Here is a 19,987-nt window from a genome sequence, read left to right on the forward strand (position 1 = left end):
CGGTGTGAGAGTTTCTTTCCCCCAAACACGTCTGTGCCTTTTTCTAAAGGGTGTCTGTTAAAAGCGAATAAGCCTCAAGTACACAATATGTAACATAAAAGTGTCTTAAAATAACAATTCTTCCTTTGTTATAATAATCAGACATTGAGTAAGTGGATGATTATGTTGATTTCAACAGAATTAGATAACATTTTCATTGGCAAACCTTGACTCATACATTTTGATTTTAAAACTAAGATTTCAAGCAAAGTTTATGGTGTGTAGTAACAAAAATAGACAAGTAATATGTCTGTTTTTAAATCTAAACGTATGAATGTATGTGCTTAATTAAATATAAGATCTGGAAGCGCTGAAACGTATAGTTTTTTTTTATTTGTCATTTTTGGATAGTTTATAAGGTAGTATTGCTTGTTTTTAAGCATTTTATATTTATTCATTAAATACTAGAAATGTACGGAAAATTTAAAAAAATCCTTTAATAAGACGCATTTTTTTATGAAGAACAGCTGCTCTTGACGAAATTAGCATGAGTTATCTTAGCTTCTTAGCTCGCTAGCAAGGGGAAGACGGTGCGGTTCGTCTACCCGGAAGCCGGCGTTCTTCTTCGTGGGAGGAGGTTGTTGCTTAGTGCCACGTTGATGGAGACCAGTGGGGACGTGGAAACCTGTCCTGAGAGTCCGCAGCCGGGACCCGGTAGCCTGTTCCTCTGTCTACACACCCGTTATTCACCGGAGCAGACTCGAAACGGGAACTTCCTCAGGCCGGAGGCTGCGTGTGTTTGTTTCGTTGTTGCGTTCATGTGAGGAGCGGTTCGGAGGGGAAGGTAAGCCGCTTTAGAGAAGTAATAAGATCTCTGTCTGCGAGTGTGTAGGTCTGCTACTGATTTTCATTGCTTATGTTGCTACTACGGCACTAACTGAAAACAGGTAACGCTCTCGCGGACAGCTTGTGGAGTTGACAGTGGCACGCGGGCTGCGTTTCAGCAGCAGTGTTCCCACTCTTTAAAGCTTTTTGCTCTCCTGCATCAGCTGTTAGCTTCCTGCTGTTAGCTCGAGTGTTTTTCCCTGCGAAATCAATCCAGATTCTCAATTTCTTGAGAGAAATCCTCCTTTCTGTGAAATTCCCCCTCTGTCACTTCATATGAATCATAGAGGCAGTGTGAAAACGAGGCCTGTGTCTGTTATTCTGGAACTAAGCTGTCCTGGAATCAGACTCAAGTGTGAAAAACATGCCACATATTTCTAAAGTGTCATTGAAGCCGTGCTAGGTTACTGTCTCTTTAAGGACAGATCAGATTCTGGAAGATCAATATAAACAATTTTGTGCAGCATGAGCCATTCAAACCGGCCCCATTTCAAACTTTTCAGTGTTTCCTATTGTTTCTGAGAATATTCAGTGTCACTCTCTTTTTGTTGCATCCATGTATGTTATCAGGTTTGGGAAGAGCTAAAAATGGCCCCAAGTTCAGCCTGCTGCATCTGTTCTGCTTCTAGAATGATTAACTCTGAACAGCAGTGTTACTACAGTCTGCTCTTCTGCTTATCCACCTTGATCTTACAATGATCTGCATTATAAGATCACAGATTTTCTTGAAAACAAAATTCTGCTGTGATTAAATGAAAAAGCGGTAGAGTAGCCAACGATTTGCACTCAAGTGAGAGCTAAATGAACATTGTTCTGCTGAAGTAAAACTAATAAGTGACTCAAGTAGGGATAAAGAAAATACAAAAATCTACTGAAGTACTGAGTAACATTGTATTTAACATGTCATAATAACAAAAAATATTATGTCATATACTTATTCTGGTATTTTAAAGGCTAAAATAAAAAAAATAACAAAAACATACCAATACAAAATATGATTTTAAATATCTTGTGTATAAACAATAGGTCTTCTCACTTTAGCTTAAACAGCAGGTGTGTGCGTATCTGATGCACTTTTTTTTTTGGCTCCATGTAATGAAGCTACTAAGAGAGGGTAGAGTGTGCAGAAATCTTCACTCGAAAAAAAAACTAAACGTAGTGTCGAAAAAAAAAATTCTAAAAAAGATGTTGGGAGAAAAGCTGCATGACGGCCCCCCACTCCCAACAAACCAGCACAGCTTTCACCAGTTCTGTCATAATTTTAATATGTCACATTCTAACATTTTTTTTCTTTTTTTTTTGGTTTTGTTTTTTCGTCCAGGATGAAACTCAAAGAGATCAGCCGCACAGCCATTCAGAGCTGGAGTCCGGCTCAGCATCACCCGATCTACCTGGCAACAGGTTTGAGCCTAATAACGAAAATAAAGGGATTTAACTTTATTATTTTGGCCTTTTGACACCAAAAGGTATCAAAAGGAAGGTTGTTCTTGAATATAAGTGAATCTTGGAGTCTTTGTTGCCATGGTTTGTGTAAATGACTTGCTTCTGTGGTTTAAGGAAAGGAAGACCCGTCTACTTAAATGCTGTACTTCTCCGGTTCTGTCTGTGCAGGAACGTCCGCCCAGCAGCTGGACGCCTCCTTCAGCACCAGTGCCTCCCTTGAGATCTTCGAGTTGGACCTGGCTGATCCGTCTCTGGACATGAAGTCATGTGGCAGCTTCTCCTCCACTCACAGGTGGAGAAGAGTTTCTCTATTTCTCCTGTTTTTGTGTGTGTGTGCGTTTTGCCCTTTCTCCTCTCACACGTTCACTTTTTTTTTTTTTGCTCCCCACAGATATCATAAACTGGTGTGGGGCCCATCTGGCATGGACGCTCAGGGCCACCCGTCCGGCGTGCTGATCGCCGGCGGGGAGAACGGCAACGTCATCCTGTACGACGCCGCCAAGATCATGGCCGGAGAGAGCGACGTCATCGTAGCCGAGAGCGTCAGGCACACGGGGCCAGTGAGGGCCCTCGACATCAACCATTTCCAGGTATATAGCCTTCCGGCCCCGAGAATTGTTTTTGTCTAAATTATTTCCCTTTTAGCTCCAATGGAAAAAATCTTCATGTTTTTTTTTAACCTTTTTCACGTTACTTTTTAAAATATAAAATCAAGAAAATTATTGGACCAGCAGCTCATTCTCTTCAGGAGAGAATTTGTCTTGGAAAAACAGTGTCTTTAGTCAGAGGCTTCTTCAAGTTTGCTGTAATATAGACTGCTACAGGGGATCTTTACTTCCCATATCTGTCACCAGCTGCAACAAATCTTTGAAGAATTTGAATTAATATGAGCGACAGCAACATTTCATTACCCTCTGGGATCAATAAAGTATTTTTTGAATTGCAAAGTAGTAATGAGAGGACATAAACCTTGTTTGTTTGTATTATTTTTTTTACATTTTAAGTGAGAACTTGCTAAAATTGCCTCAATAAGCTGTCATTCAATTAGTTTCCATTTTGATGATCAATCATTAATAATGTATTTTATTTATGGTTTCGTTTGTGGGTTTTTTTTCTGTTTCCTTACGATGTATTGCTTTTGGGTGGCATGTTTCATCTTGGATACTTTAAAACATCTTCCAGTTTCAGCGTGGAGAGTTCTGAACAAAATCCAAATTAAATTTCAAACAAGATTTGAACAAAATGTTCTGAACTGTGAGAGAACAAACTTGCATTATTCAACCTGTATCAGTGTTTTACTTGATAATGGTCTCAAAATAATAAAATGCATGACACATTTTTTAGTTTTAGTTATTAGCTACTTTTGAAAACCACTTTCCTAGTTGGATGGTTTGTGTCAGTGAAACACACCAATCAAATTACCTGAAAACCACTGGGAAAGTTTAAGAGGTATGAATTTTTTCCAAGGAGATTTTTATTCTGACTATTTTCCCTTTTTTTTCCGTAGTCAAACTTGGTTGCATCTGGTGGGAATGAATCAGAAATTTACATCTGGGACATGAATAATTTTGGCTCTCCCATGACACCAGGACCTAAAGCGCAGGTAGGTTTATGTTTGCAGCATTTTTAGGCTTTATTAATATCTAACTTTGCTGAAAGTTAAAAATTGCTTTAACAAAAGTTGGAAAAAAATGCCAGTCTTCACTTTGCAACTGAGATGACCTTCAAACATTATTGTGGAACATGAAGAGAGCCAAATTAGACTAAATAAATAATTCAGTTGTCATTCATTTGATAAAACTGGAAATGAAAATAGAAAATGACTTATTCGTAGATTTATTTGTTTCTCAAATAAAGGTATTCATTTTAAAAACTAGAAATAAATTATTTCATGTTTCTGTACTGAAGCACTTTATGAATTAATCTCATGTTTGAATCAGCCAATCAGATGTCAGGATCTTGCTTTAATCCCGCCTATAGTTTAAACTATAGTTATAAATCGTGAAATGTATCAATTGATGATACGCTTCAGCATAGGAGCATGGAATAATTAATTAAATCATAAAATAATAACATGTAGTCTTTAAAATGAAATCAATTCTTTCACATGAGACACATATAATGAATTCTATATTTATCAAATTATTTCTGTATTTCTTTACACTGCAAAAAACTAATGACAGATTTAAGTTATTTCAAAAGTAATTTTATATTTTGTAATTTGGCACACTTCACTCTCCATATTGTCTATGTTGAGTTCTATCGAATGTATTAAAACATATCGGGGTTTTTTTCTTGAAGCCGCAGGAGGACATCAGCTGCGTGGCGTGGAACAAACAGGTCCAGCACATCCTGGCCTCGGCTTGCCCGAGCGGCAGGGCCTCGGTGTGGGACCTGCGGAAGAACGACCTCATCATCAAAGTCAGCGACCACAGCAACAGAGTAGGTCCTCCGCCGAGCGCGTGCAGAACATCACGGAGCCGGGCTGAAACAATTCATTGTGATTTATCGCTTATTGGAACGATGGACGACTAGTTTGGTCATCGATTAATTGTCAACTGGTGTACAGAGACCCAGAGCCAAAACTGTACAAAATATATTGCAACTAAATGAGTTTTAGCCAAAACTCCTCAAGTTTCAATTTTAAATTTACTAAAAGAACTGCATGCTATTGCATTTTAGGCAATACAATCTTATTTAAAAAGGAATTGAATAATTTGTTTATTTGCACTGCTTAATATAGTTCCAACATCGCTTAGGTAAAAAGGCTTAAAGAAAACATCTGTAGAATTTTTCATTTTTTATATGATTAATTGCTTAATCGTGAGAATAATCGATCACTAAAAATAGCCGTTAGTTTCTGCCCTGTTGTGGAGCGGCTCTCACCCTGCTGCTGTGCTCTCCTGCGTCTGCCTCCAGATGCATTGCTCTGGGCTGGCCTGGAACCCTGAAGTGGCCACTCAGCTGGTCTTGGCCTCAGAAGACGACCGGCTGCCGGTCATCCAGATGTGGGACTTGCGATTCGCTTCCTCTCCTCTCAAGATTTTAGAGCACCACACGCGGTAAAAACTTCTGTTCCCTTCCTCTGGCATGCTTTATTCACCAGTCTTTATATTTAGGCTTTTATAATGTAAATGTAAACAGAGTCTGTAATGAGTGCTGCATGTCTCTGAGAGTCTTTTTGGTCATTTTTGACATTTCAGAGTTGGTTAAATCTCCTGTTTGCCTCTAAAGAAAAAGTAATAATTATGCTCACCTTGATGCAGGGTGTTAATCTCCTTAGGCCACACGCTGCCTCATCACACAGAAACAGAAATGGCTACACTTTAAGGGGCTGTATTATGTATTTTTCAGGCATTTTATAGCACAGTGAAGTAACTATGTTGCCTTGAATTGTTGTAAAAATACTATTTTTATCAAATATGACTTAAAAGAAATTTAAACTTTGAAATTTAGCGCTTTGAAATTGGCCCTCTGTCTCTTTAAGAAGCTCCTGCTCTTTCTGAAACTCCACCTTCAGGAAGTCATCGCAGCATGACTCCATTAACTCTTTAACAAGGTCTTTTCCGGCGTTACTCTGAGTAGCTCCTATAATGATCTCAGCAGTTCCACCAGGTGTTTGCTAATTGCTGCTGGCTAGTCTGAAGGAGCCGAGTGGCTGTGAAAACCTTTCAGTCTCCCGACCCAGTTGGCCTAATGATGCTGCTCTGTTTTGTGCAGAGGGGTCCTGGCTATCGCCTGGAGCTTGGCCGATCCGGAGCTGCTCCTGAGCTGCGGGAAGGACAGCCGCATCTTGTGCTGGAACCCCAACACAGGAGAGGTAACGCCTCCCCTACTGTCTGTCACGTCGGTTCGTCTAAATTTTCTTCACCTTCTCAGCATTTGGTTCACAAGAGAACAATTGGCCTAAACCTCCAGGTTCTGTACGAGCTGCCCACCAGCAGCCAGTGGTGCTTTGACATCCAGTGGTGCCCCAGGAACCCCGCGGTGCTGTCGGCCGCGGGCTTCGACGGCCACATCGACATCTACTCCATCATGGGAGGCAGCAGCCAGGCGCAGAGCCAGAGGCATGCCGATCAGGTGAGAGCTTCACTATTAAGCCCATCGCAATTTAAGCAATGAATCAAATGAACTTCATGATAAATGAAAAGAAACTTGATGATTTTCAGCTATGTGTCTTATTATTATTCACACATAAAATCACGGCAAAACGTTTTAGCTGTGAAAAGCATGACTGCTTCTGCATCTGTTATCATTTCTGCTTTGTGCTGCGAGAGTTAGTGAGATTTCCAGTGCGTCTTTCTTTGCTCCGCTTCAGATCAGCAACTCCTTTGGGAACCTGGACCCGTTTGGGACGGGGCAGCCGCTGCCTCCTCTGCAGCTGCCGCAAACCCCCGCCGCTCCGGCTGCGGTCAACCCCCTGAAGAAGCCCCCCAAGTGGATCCGCAGACCAGTGGGAGCCTCCTTTGCCGTGAGTCAGCTTTGCTCCGTTATTTAGTGGAAACCGGCATCGTTTATATTCTGTGTTTTTTGTTTTGTTTTTGTTTTTTCTCCCAGTTCGGAGGGAAGCTGGTGTCGTTGGAGAACGCGAAGCCTCAGCAGCCCGCATCCCACGTCGTTCACATCAGTCAGGTCGTTACTGAAACGGCCTTTTTGGAGCGCTCCGACCGGCTGCAGGCCACGCTGAGCTCGGGCGGCTTCATGGACTTCTGCCAGGAGAAGATCAGCGTGGCTGCCAACGAGTTTGAGAGAACAGTTTGGTCCTTCCTGAAGGTAGGAGTGTCGGCCTGTTTCAAAGAAGAGTCTCCAGTACAACACACTCGCTTTTTGTTTCTAAGTTATTTCTTTCTGCTAGGTGAATTTCGAAAGCGATGTTCGCAGCAAGTACCTGGAGCTCCTGGGCTACAACAAAGAGGAGGTCGCCTCCAAGGTGACTGCATTCACATAGCCTCGAGCTTGTCTGTTCATCTTGACGTCTTGTGATAAATGTGTTTGTCATGTTTACAGATTTCGGCAGCTTTAGAGGAGAAACCTGCTAACATCTCTCAGGTAAGCTGAAACGCTTAACTTCTATGTTTTAAGGGAATTTTTTAGCATTTGGGAAGATGCGTCCAGAAAAAAAAAATTGTGCTCATTACTCAACTTTTTCTCAGAGCAAAAGCAGCATGGCGTTGGACTAATGCTGCATCTTATGGCCGCAGTACCAATTTAGCAGATTCAAATAATTTAGTAAATTATTTGAATTTCTTTCTTAGACAGGAACCCAGTTCATCCATTATTATTAGTAAAAATGCACTAACTTAATTGTTTTAGTAACATTTATTTTCTGCCAAAAGTAATAACTGTTATTATTGTGATGATAGTTGTGCATCATCAGGCTTGAGGCTGTGGGTTTGTCAGGTTGTGCAATAAGGAAGTGTTGCAAGATTTCATCTCCTGTTTTTGTAGCTTCAGGATTTTCACTCAGTTGGGGTGAAAAAAAGCGAACTGAAATAAAATCCTATTTTAACAAACTTCCCAGTCAGAAAGCAAATTAAAATAATTTGCATATAAATCAACATTTAACTTTGAAGCAGCCATAAAGAGCAGAAAAAATGGTTTTATGTAGCAAGAAAATTCTGGTAAGGAATAAATACGGGGAGTTTTGTTTTATTTAAAATCTTCATCTCACTTATTTGTATTTTTGTAAATAGTTGGATCCATCCATCCACCATTTTTGTGCCTTCAATCATCCAGCTGTCTGTCCACCATCTTTCCCAACCCTTTTGTCTGTTTGACCACCATTTTTATGTCTGTCCATCCTTCCATACATCGACTCCTTGTAACATGAAACCCAGAGATGTTTCCAACCAATGAAATCAGACATTGGCTTGTTTGTTTCTTTCTTTATATTTGTAAAAAAATTTTCTCAAATCCTCCATCTCGTCTCGTCTCCGTCCCGAACTTGTCTTTTTGCTCTACAGCCGGACTTGTCCGCCCCCGCTTCTCCACTGCCTCCAGCGGACCTCAGCCTGGCGCCCCCTGCTGACTCTCCAGAGGCAGCGTTCGACCTGATCGCTGCCTCAAACCTCCAGCCTGCAGCCGCGCTCCAGCTGAACTCCACACCAGATCCGGACAGCGAGGAGCCGGCAGAGCCGGAAGATGGTCCTGACAGCGAACTGGACACCAACATGGTAGAGGAGGAAGAGGAGGAGGAGGAGAAACAGGACGAAGAGGAGGAGATTCCTCTGAATGAGGTATAGTTTGATGAGAACTATTCTTAAGCTGCATTTAATATCACTGCACGACTAAACACAGGCTCACGCAGGTGCTTTTTAATGCAGTTGCTCTGGAAGTAAGGTTTATTGTCTCCACTGTTTGGGAAAAGTTTGTGCAGGTTTAGTCTTGCTCTCTGTCCTCGGTGCCAGTTGTTCAGCTCGCTGCATACCGCTGGTGATTCTCTATTAGGAGCCACTGAGAGGAGATTAATCAATGAGAATATCTGTCAGTCAGAGTAATGTGGGTTCATTCAAGTGAAGGTGCTGCGTTCATGCTGAATAACTCCTGTTCACACGGCAGCGCAAAAGAAAATTCCAGTTGAACTCGGTTGCATTTTAAGAACTTCCCAAAATTTTCTTGGCTTGTGAGTAAGTCTCTAAAAAAAAGAAAAAAGAAAGGATCGTAGACGTAAGTGTGTTGGACGTTTTAGGCAAACAAAGCAGCATTTCCATTGAAAAAGATTAAACCTGTGGATTTTTGTGCAGTGCAAGAATTGCACATCCAACATGATGCCATGTTAGACTTTCTGAATTCTGAAAATATCACAGAAGATATCTCTGTTTGCGTGTTGTGATTCCTAACACCTGTTATTTCCAATCAAATTTGTTGCAGAACCATTTTGGAAAAATATATGAGAAAATAATGTGTAAAAAATTGCAATGCAAAATGCGCTGCAGAGGTTTAAAAAGGATTTATGGACATAAAACTCATTACAAATAAGATGACAGTCACAAAAAGGTAGCAATCAGATTTAAATGTGTTGGACCACAAAATTGAGCCTTTACTGTACTCCTTGCATCAAAGCAAGTCCTCTCTGTCTTTTTTAATGATTTGAAGTTATTCTGCAGCTTTTAGATGTAGAAAACATTTCATTTTATGCTTCAGGACCTGACAGCCCAGGTGGAGGTGGAGGAGAGCAGTCTTGTTGCGACACCAGCAGAGATCCCCCCTCCAGTTCCCACTCCTGCAGGAGGAGTCCATCTCTGCGTCAGTCAAGGTATCGCCATGCTGGCTCAAGGAGAGAGAGAGAAAGAAAGAATCCATAAAACTGTGTTGAAAAATTTTAGCCAAATAAAGCCTTTTTTTTTCACAACATATTTAAGATATGGTTTTGAACCGATGTAGTTTCTGACACACCACACCGTGAAGCACTGGGTTTTCTGACAGCTCTGACTGTGGCGGGCATCACATTAATGCCAATGTGCTAAACCAACATAGTATTTAGCAGTGGCTGATGCTAATGTGCTAAACCAACATAGCATGTTGCAGAAGCTCAAATTAAACTTTTTTTAATTTATTGGAACGAATTTGGCTTTAATTGTTGAGGAAATAACGTTTAGTCCATTTTAAAGATTGACCAGACCAGGATGTTTTTATGCAGATTATTTATAGCAAATTATTTTTCAAAAAATTACTATTCATATAAAAAAGTCACTGTATTTACTTTCTTTTCATTAGATGTGGACGGGTTGATCACTCAGGCCCTGCTGACTGGAGACTTTCAGGGCGCCGTGGAGCTCTGTCTCCATGACAACCGAATGGCAGACAGCATCATCCTGGCGATCGCCGGAGGAGCCGACCTGTTGGAGAAAACCCAGAGGAAGTATTTCACCAAAGCAAACAGCAAGATCACCAAGGTGACTCCTCGGGGAAAAACCGCCGCTGTGAGAGTTTGCTCATTAAAGAGAGTCTATTATTTATGATGGAAGTCTGCGTCTGACCCGCAGCTGATCAGCGCCGTGGTCATGAAAGACTGGCACGACATCCTGAAGACGTGCGATCTGCAGAACTGGAGGGAGGCTATGGCTGCCGTCATGACCTACGCTCGGCCCGAGGAGTTCTCTTCCCTCTGCGGTGAGGCGTCACGCGCCTGTTCTTGTTATAAACTTATCCCAGTTTTACCACCTTTACCTTTACCTTCTTTTTTTTACGCCTCCGTTTGTCAGACCTTCTCGGCAGCAGACTGGAGGCAGCAGAGGACCCGCAGCTCCAGTCTCAGGCCTGTCTGTGCTACATCTGTGCGGGTAACGTGGAGAAGCTGGTGTCCTGCTGGAGCAGAGCTCAGGATGGACACTGCCCTCTTTCCCTGCAGGTTTGTGGATTTCTTCTTAACGCTGCAAACTGAATGGGGAGGCTTCAAAATGGCCGACTTCCTGTAGGAGTGGGCGAAATAGACTTAGAATTTTATCGCAATATTTTGAAGTACTATTTTTGGTTAAAAAAATTTACTTATTCTTTAGGTAATAAATAGTTTTGCAGCACAGTGACTACATTGCACAGCATTTGTAGCACCACACACACAATTACATGACAAACAACCATGCACACACACTAGGAATCCACACATTCCTAGGGAGAATTTAGAGAGACCAGTTAACCTGACAGTCATGTTTTTGGACTGTGGGAGGAAGCCGGAGTACCTGGAGAGAACAAACATAAAAACTGAAATATAGATGATCCTGAGCATGTTTTATTCAGATTATCCCACCTTCGTTTGCCTCAGGACCTAGTGGAGAAGGTGGTGGTGCTGCGTCGGGCGGTGGAGCTGACTCAGCGCTCCGGACCTGCAGCGATCGGCATCCTGCTGGCTGAGAAGATGAGCCAGTACGCCAGCCTGCTGGCCTCTCAGGGCGGTCTGTCCACGGCCATCACATACCTGCCCGACAACACCAACCAGGTCTGCAGCACCGCTGTTACCATGGTTCATTCAGTTAAACCTAAATACACTGGAGTTTGTTTGTTGGTCTGTAATGTTTGTTTTGTATGCACTAATTGGTGAATTAACGATAATAAATTTTAAAAAATGGCACCCTACACCCTTCTATGAAGTGTGTACTCAGTCGAAGTGCACATATGGGTTTGAGTGCGCAGGACCTAAGCCTGGCCGTGTTTCCTGAGTGTTGGGTCTCAGTTCGATCTCCGTCCCTCCAGGTTGTGGTGCAGCAGCTCCGGGACCGTCTGATCCGGGCTTTAGGGCAGCAAGCAGCGCCGGCACAAACCCAAAGAGTTGCATCTCAGCTGCCCGGCCGCCCAGCTCTCCCCCAGCATCCGTTCCCTCAGGTCCAGCCGGCGTTGGTCCCGCAACCTGCTGCGGGAGTTCCAGCACCGGGCCCTACGCCTGCTTCTGCCCCACCTCAGCCACAGTATTACCAGCCGGTATGTTCTCCTAACGAACCCGTCAAGGGGTCAAAGGTTTTCTTACAAGTCGTGGTTTAAAGGGGCAGGATTGCGTAAAATCAACGTTTATTTTTTTAGCTTTACGTCACGTCATGATGTCATTCCCACATGAAAAACCCAATTGGAGTTGCTTTGATTCTTTTATGATGTTTGAGAAATCCTTTAATCTCCATGGCAACCATTGTGCTGTGCAAAACGCCTCCTCAGACCTGCAGTTTCCAAGCTTTCTCCAAGTTGCCTTCCTCCTTGACTCCCCACTCAGCTCCTTCAGACTGAGTGGGGGAACCCAAACCCTACCCAGTAGCAATGAGCAAACACCTGGTAGAACTGAGCACCTGCTGAACTAATTGTATGAGTCACTTCTCAGTGACATGGTGGTAAAAATGTTTCTATAGGGTTGATAGAGGAGCCATGTTGTGGTGACTTCCTGATGGTGGAGTTTCAGAAAGAGCAGGAGTTTTTAAAGAGACAAAGTCCCAATATCTAGGCGTTAAATTGCAAAGTAAATTTCTTTGAAGCCATATCAGCGTATGTATCATTTTTAAAGCGACTGAAGGTAACGTGATTGTGCTGTAAAATGACACCATCTGCCTGAAAAAGACACATGGCTTCCGCTTCAAATGAGAACTACCTAGCTCACTCCGACTGCTCATCGGTACTTCATCCCTTTTTTAAAAACCAAAGCTTTCCCTTTAACTCGTCTTCATAGTGATGTTCTCCTGGTGGCGTTCCTCTCCCTCTGTCCCATGCTGTGGCCATCCCTCCTCTGTTGCATCACCCTGTGTCTCTGTTTGCTTCAGGTGAGGGCTGCCTCCACCGTCACCTCCTGGAGTAACCAAACTCCCACAGCCCTCCCAAATGTCCCTCTTCCTCCTCCTCCTCATGTAGGCAACACCCCAGACCAGCAGGTACACAAACCTCCATCCCTGACTTGACATGCATCCTGTTTCAAAACGATCAAATAAATCCAACTTTTATGTGTCGGACACATGCTCCAGGTCCAAAATTGTTGCTTCGTTATGGCGATGCCCGCTTCGGTAGCCCACTTCCTGTCAACCGTTTCCTCTTTTTTTCCTGAGGCTCTGATGCGTTTCCTCTCATCCAATTGTCTCCGTTTGGATTATTTCATTGCACGACTTGCATTTTTCTTCATACGTGTAAACACTTGCCGTTCTTTGATAATGAACCGCAGCCTTTAGCTGAATGGATTTTTGTGGGAGCCAGTTTAGTAGGTAATTAGCTCGCCCTCTTTCTGTTGCTATTAGTTTCACTGAAATTGCTTCAATCTTTCAGGCGGAGCCTCCAAACCCGATGTTCGGCCTGCCAGCCTCCAGCACACCAGCAGCCCCTTCGGCCTCCTCCACTCCTGGCTACATGTACTCTCATCAGTACCAGCGTAAGTGGGACTTCAAGTGTGTTATTGGTGTCCAGGTGTAATGAAGCTGTCGATGCGAACGTGAGTTTCCATGTCTTGTTGTTTTAGAAACCAGATAGATGACATGTATTATCCAGTCAATGTTGCAGAACTTTTAAATGAAGCTCCTGTGATGCCCAGATACACTAATCGGGCTTAATACGACCAGATCAGCACTTTCTGAGGTCTTGAACTGATGTAGCTGCTTACACTATGAGACACTGGTATTCTGAACCAGAACCAGGCAGTGGTGGGCACCGCTAGCTAAAACGTTAGCTGCACTAATCCAAATTAAACTTATTGGTCATGTAGTTCTACTTACTAGGAATTTCATGCGGCCTTCATTAGTTCTGTTAACGCTAACTCGATTTCAGGTCTTTGTGTAAAATATTATGCTTTTTTTTGCCATAAATTCTTACATGTGTACAAGCTGATATTCAGGTTATCTGCTCAGCTGTCACCTGCTGAACTGATCTCCTGTCTGTATCCCATCTGGGCTTCTAAAGCAGCTTTCCTTCATGAAAGTAACTGTTGGCAGCGTTTTCAATCCAGAGCATGAACAGAAATGTTCCCAAACAGTGAGATTTGTCTTTTCTTTTTTTTGAAAGTAAAAGAGGCTCGGGGGAGAAGGTAGCATCCTTCTGACCTCCAGTCCAACTAGCAGCGTAGGGGCAACTTTCTCTGACATGTCATTTCCAGTGAACGCCTTCAGCTCTGCTCTCTAGAACAACATTTGTCTGTGGAAATGTTAGATTCTAACGCCTGATTCTGGAATGTCTATGACTCGTCTGTGTGAGCTCTCAGCTCTCTGCTCATCGACTCCTCTCTAGCTACACGTAGAGCCTGCAGTGTAGCCGTACTGTTGCACGTCGCAGCTGTTTTGTTGTACTAACAGAACTTCCCGTGTGCCTCCCAGCCTACCCCCAGATCAACCAGTACCCGCCTGGACCTGGGGGGGCTCCTGTCTATCAGCCTCTTCAGTACTCTTCTACCGCTCCTCCTCACAGTCCTCCTGCTGAGCCCTCAGCCCCCGGGCTTCCTCTCTCAGTACACCCAACCCGTCCCGCCTCCTCTCTATCCGGGCCAGCCTCCTGCCAGCCACGGCCTGTCCTCCTCTCCTCCCTCTCGCCCTCCTTTCTTTCCCACCTCGTCTTCCTTCTCCGCTCCGCCGTCCTCCGGAGCGTCTTTCCAGCACGGCGGGCCAGGATCTCCCGTGTCGTACATGCCGCCTCCTCTGCATCCTCCACCGAGCGGAGGCTCAGGTACACAGCTAGACTCCGACCCCGGGCTGATCCCCGCCTCTAAGAGAACAGGTCTGCATGGCTCTGATCATCTCTCACTCTGTCTGTCCTGCTCACCAGCTCACTCACCCTCACAGGGAAGATTCACATGAGTTATGATAGTATTTGTAGTACTATTAGAAGTAGGAGTAGTAAAAAATAAGCATATTACATATTTTAAGAATAGTAAAAAAAATTAGGTAGTGATAATAATGGTAACGAAGATGATGAAGTAAATTTTAGAAAAGTAAAACTTAAAAGTAAAACAAAATGTAAAAAGGTAGTGGTATTGATAATAATAATAATCGTAATAATAAATAGAAAATTTCTGAAAAATAAAAACTGACACGAATGTTCTGCAGTCCTAAAGTTTAAGTGTAAAAACCTTGGCAGCTTAAAACATCAGATAGTTTTTGTTGCGTCTCGTAAGAACGTTCAGAATTAGCCCAAATGTTACTGTTAGCTAAGATGCTATCAGTATCATTGACTTGAGCCAATTACTGAGCAATCATTAGTGTTCCAGGTTAAGTTAGCTAAGATGCTATGGTTAGCTAGAATGCTATGAATAGCATCTGTGCTTTCAGTAGCATGTTGGCTAACAGTGACTTACTCCACTCAGGTTATCTTTAGCTTACATGTCAAAATGAGCTAAAATGCTAACATTAACCTCATTGTGTTGCCGTGTGGCTGGCCCTACTCTTAAAAAAGTTATAGAAAATGAGAACATTATTTTTTTAATTAAAAACAGTTGCTAATTGTAATAAAAATATGAATAAATAATAATAAACTTAACAGAATGTGTTGTTCTTGTTGGCAGACGTGTGTTTGTAGAGACTCCTAAAGTCACAGATTAATTCAAAAGTTTTCTGCTCAACTAAAAAAGATTTAAACAAAAAAATATTGTTTGATTTCTGCAAATTGACTGATGAGGGACGCCTTTGAAGAATAATTATGTCTCTGAGAGATGTTTTTTTTTCTAAATTTCTACAAAAATTAAAAATATTCAGCACATGACATGATTTAGTTACGTTGATTAAACTGAATACAAGATAAAGCCACGCTGCAGGGTGGGTCAGGAACGGCGGTTCTCCCTTCGTGGTCGCTGCTAGCTCACTGATTGGCTGAGAGCAAAAAAGACAGACAGAAATCGTGACTGGGAAAATGTCGGAATGATGTGGCGTTAATTTGCATGGCTTTCTGTAGGTAATGACTTCAAATTAATGATGCAATAAAGACTGCATTGGTCTCTAACCTCAGAATGATTAACCAACAAGGAGTGGGGTTTTGATTTGTTTTGGTTGTCAAACTATCCAGGCAAAGAAATCAAACTTTAATTTCACTTTCATTCATTAGTATATGTTCATGTGAAATTTAAATGATTGTTATACTTGGTAACCAGTTTTAAAGATATTGAATGTCATAAAGAACTGTCTTTATATGAAATGTTTTGTGTATAAACACATATGTAGAGTGTAATGCTGAATAATGAAGAGTTTTCTAGCTGTGTCTGAGTTCATCTAGCTCTGTTAAAGGAGTCAGAAAGGCCAAATGTGGAACATTGTGTGCTGGCAAATGTAGAAAAGGTAAAACAAACAGCTGAGGTGCGTGCGTGTTCGTGTGTGTGTGTGTGTGTGTGTGTGTGTGTAGGACCCCAGAATGGCTGGAACGACCCTCCAGCTCTGACCCGAGCCCCAAAGAAGAAGGTGAGTCTGCATTCATTATTTATATAAAAAAAAAAACCAACAACAAAACCAGACACTGCTATTATATAAATGTTTCCATCCATGGACCACAAGCATGTTTCACTTAGCTAGCATGCTAGCATTAGTGTTGCAGAAATGATGCACAAATATACAGGGGGGGGGGGTTCCACTCCTGTTGTTGAACAGATTACGTTCATTAAGATTCAGGACAGATTGGAGAGAAACACACAGTTCCTACCTGTTTGGAGTCTAGAACTCGGTTTAAAAGGCCGAACAAAACACTAAATCTTCAAACAGCACAAAGGCTCCAAAACTACAAATGGACCTGCATATAGCCTGGAACGCACCTTTCCTCATTTGACCAGTCCAGGAGTTTTTAGATGCTGAAATAGAGCAAATGTTTTGTTTTTATGATTGTTTTTTCTCCACAGCAGGTTCCACAGAACTACACCCCACCCACCCCGATCACGGCTCCCATTCTGGCCCCGCCGGGCGCCGACCCTCAGGCTCAGCCCATGTCGTCTGGAGGCCCCCAGGATTTGCTGCAGGGCCCCCAGGGCCCATACTCAGGCATGCACCAGACCCAGCTCCCCAGTCAAAGCATGAACCCAGCCTCAATGCCCAACTCCAACATGGAGGGCCCACCTGGAGCACCGACAGGAGACGCCATCCAGGTACGGATCTAATGGCCATCTGTCCATATCATTTCAAACACAACATTTCTGACGTCTTTTGCTCACAAATGTTCAATCACGTGGTTTTTTTTTTAGAAAATTTCTGATTAGTCTAAAAATATTTTTGCGCAAAATGTACTTCCTTCCATCTTTTTTTTAAATGTACAATGCCTCTGATCGGCGTTCGCTGCTGTCAGACTCTGCAGTCGATCCCTGCTGAGAAGATCATGAAGAAGCCAATCCCCGACGAACACCTGGTGCTGAAGACGACGTTCGAGGGTCTGATCCAGAAATGCTTGGCCGTAGCGACCGACCCTGTGAGTCTGTCGTGGACGAGCTCTGCCTCGCCTCTGTCTCCGTTCAACACACCTGAGCCTTTGTTTATTCGTCCTCTCCTCACAGCAAACCAAGAGGAAGCTCGACGACGCCAACAAACGCTTGGAAGCGCTCTACGACAAACTCAGGGAGCAGACGGTGAGTGTGTCTCGCTGCCACGGCGACTTTGGCGCAAATGTTTCACCGCAAAACGGCCAGATTGGATGACCAGTATGTGTGCACGTCTTTGACTTTGACTAGACCACTTTAATACATGAATTCATCCAAACTGCTGACTTTAAAGTCGTCAAATATGCATCTTTTTACAACTTTATATTGTATATAAAATTTATAAAATGAATAAATAAATAAAAATATTTATTTTTATTATACAAAAAAAAAATACTTTGATTTTAATAATTAAAGTTGTAAAGTCATACCAAAAGTCATGTTATTTTGGGATAATATGACTTTATTATTATGACATTCTTCTCATATCATGAATTTATTATGGTATTATCACAACTTTTCTTCTGATATTTTATGATTTTATTCTCGTATTTTACAACTTTTTTATGGTAATATAACTTTATTCTTGTATTACTACGATCTTCTCCTATTATAACTTTGTTTTCATATTTTGTGACATTGTTTTTGTATCATTATGACTTTTCTCTCATTTTCATGATTTGATTCTCGTATTTTGCAACTTTCTTGTAATACTTCTGCTTTATGTTAATTTTATGAATTCATTCTTGTATTTGATTACTCTATTCTCATATTATTACAACTTTGCTCCACCACTTTATTCTCGTAACCAGATTTTCTCATAAGATTATGACTTTATTCTCTAAATGAGACACTTTTTTTTTCTTCCTTGAATTGAATTTATTTCTAACGCTGCCGTTTCTCCTCCGCTCAGCTCTCTCCTGCCATCATCGGAGGACTCCACAGCATAGCGCGGAGCGTGGAGTCTCGCTCCTACGCCGAGGGCCTGAACATCCACACCCACATCGTCGGCAGCAGCAACTTCAGCGAGACGTCGGCCTTCATGCCCGTGCTGAAGGTGGTGCTGACGCAAGCCAACAAGCTCGGCGTTTGAGATCCGAGTGCGGCGCCGCCGGTCGCCCGTTTCACGAGCTGCTTCGTTCGGTCAGCGACGCGAACGACTCCTGAGACTTCTCAGCTGTAACGGTCGGCTGTTCTTAGTGCCATTTGCGTTTTTTTGTTTTGTTTTGTTTGTTCTTGTTTTACGACGCAACTCAAACAAGCCATGCGGTCGGTCACGCTCGGTGGTGAAAGTAAATATTGAGTCAAATTAAGGGCTATTCAGAAAAATACCACACCGGCCTTTACATGGGCTGGCGGGTTCTGAACCACGGGTTTAAATCAGATGCGGCAAATAATATGCAAAACCTCTTTTTAAGGTAAAACTGTGTAAAATAATAGAAAAAAAACTGTCAGGAGTGATGATGGTGAAAAAAACGGGACATCTGTGTTCCTACTCAGTGTTATAATGTCACAAATTAAAGCTAGCATTAATTATGTATTAATAGCAGATTTCTGCTGCATGCTTTTCGCTCACATTTCATTCAACGATGCGACAAGTTTCAGATTTAGGAAACTTTCGCTTGTTCGTCTTTATAATCTCTAATCTGTGCACTACATCAACGCTTCTATGCCTTCCAATCCACAAATTTCTTCTTTTTTTTTCTTCTTTAATTTAGGTCCATAAAATTTGCAATGAACCTTTAGAAAATCATGTTGATAAACTTAAAACAAACTGGGTATTATGTAATTAGGGCCAGTTACTTTTTCACAAATCCATGTTCGTGTTGTGATCTCAAGTTCAGCTCGCTTACTTTCACCACTGGTGGCGCTGCGGTCAACACGTTGGACGACCAACACAGCAGCAAAGTCCCTCCTATTGACAATATCTATGTTTTTATTAAATTCGTTTTTATTTTCGTCTTACTTTGATGTTTTTTAGCAGTGTAATCACGAGGCTCTACAGCGTGCAATGACCTTTATGGAAACAAGCTTATCGTATTTCAGCATATGCATGCTCTCACACACACACACACACACACACACACACATTCGGCTCGGCTGTCTTTAAAATGTTAGGAGAAAATTCTGTGCTGATCCATCGGACCTCAGAGGGAACCTGGAAGGAGTCTGTACTTGATAATTCATTCCAGCAACGATGAGGGCTGCTGCCTGATTGGTCGACCTCACTTTCTGTTCTAGGAGAAAACAAGTCTTTTTGTTTCTGACTGACTACAGGCAATATTTTCAATAAATAGTATTTATTTACAAATTACCTTATGTCTTTGTTTCTGTTTTTTGTCTTTTTTTTTTTGTTTGTTCTACTTTTTATAACTCCAGATGTGACAGAGCTGTCATTAGAGCTGTCAGGAAACGTTCTTCCTGTCACCAGGTTTAATGGCTGAACAGCAGCAGCTGTTGTCCTGCTTTTATCCGCCCTAAAATCTATTTTAATAATTAGTTTCTTTGCAAAAAACAAGAGGGAGATGTAATATTTCTAATAATTCAATTCAGCACAATTTAAAAATACTTAGAGGGAAATTAAAAGAAGGGAAGTGTTTAACTCAACTCATTTCAAAATGAGTTGAGTTAAGGCAAAATGAAATGAAAGTACCTCTGGTAGCAGTCAGTCCTGCAACAAATCAGATGAGGCCTTTTTTGTTTTATTTTTTTAGTTTGAGCAACTGGAAATAATGTTTTGAAGTCGCCACCAGAATAGTGAGTCTTAGCTAAAAATTACGGCGACATCAATAAATCTTCAAAACACCAGTGGGACCATGCAGGGGAAAAAAGAGGTTTTCCTATTAACTA

General features: G+C 42.2%; 1 protein-coding gene across 1 annotated transcript; it reads left to right on the forward strand.

Annotated features, from left to right (window-relative positions):
• Positions 1–618: 618 nt before the first annotated feature.
• On the forward strand, positions 619–19,451 carry sec31a (SEC31 homolog A, COPII coat complex component). Its single transcript, XM_055052377.1, is given in 29 exon segments — positions 619–823; positions 2,186–2,265; positions 2,476–2,599; positions 2,699–2,897; positions 3,815–3,910; positions 4,609–4,749; positions 5,227–5,369; positions 6,028–6,127; positions 6,226–6,387; positions 6,626–6,778; positions 6,865–7,080; positions 7,163–7,237; positions 7,315–7,356; positions 8,271–8,543; positions 9,451–9,562; positions 10,024–10,202; positions 10,293–10,419; positions 10,512–10,657; positions 11,069–11,242; positions 11,497–11,721; positions 12,543–12,650; positions 13,036–13,138; positions 14,073–14,175; positions 14,177–14,469; positions 16,084–16,139; positions 16,571–16,813; positions 17,011–17,130; positions 17,216–17,287; positions 18,051–19,451. Coding segments are annotated over 28 exon segments (4,044 nt in total). The 5' UTR covers positions 619–823; position 2,186; the 3' UTR covers positions 18,231–19,451.
• The last annotated feature ends 536 nt before the right edge of the window (positions 19,452–19,987 follow it).

This window comes from Poeciliopsis prolifica, unplaced genomic scaffold, assembly GCF_027474105.1.
Source record: "Poeciliopsis prolifica strain line A6 unplaced genomic scaffold, Auburn_PproV2 SCAFFOLD035, whole genome shotgun sequence".
Classification (NCBI taxonomy): domain Eukaryota; kingdom Metazoa; phylum Chordata; class Actinopteri; order Cyprinodontiformes; family Poeciliidae; genus Poeciliopsis; species Poeciliopsis prolifica.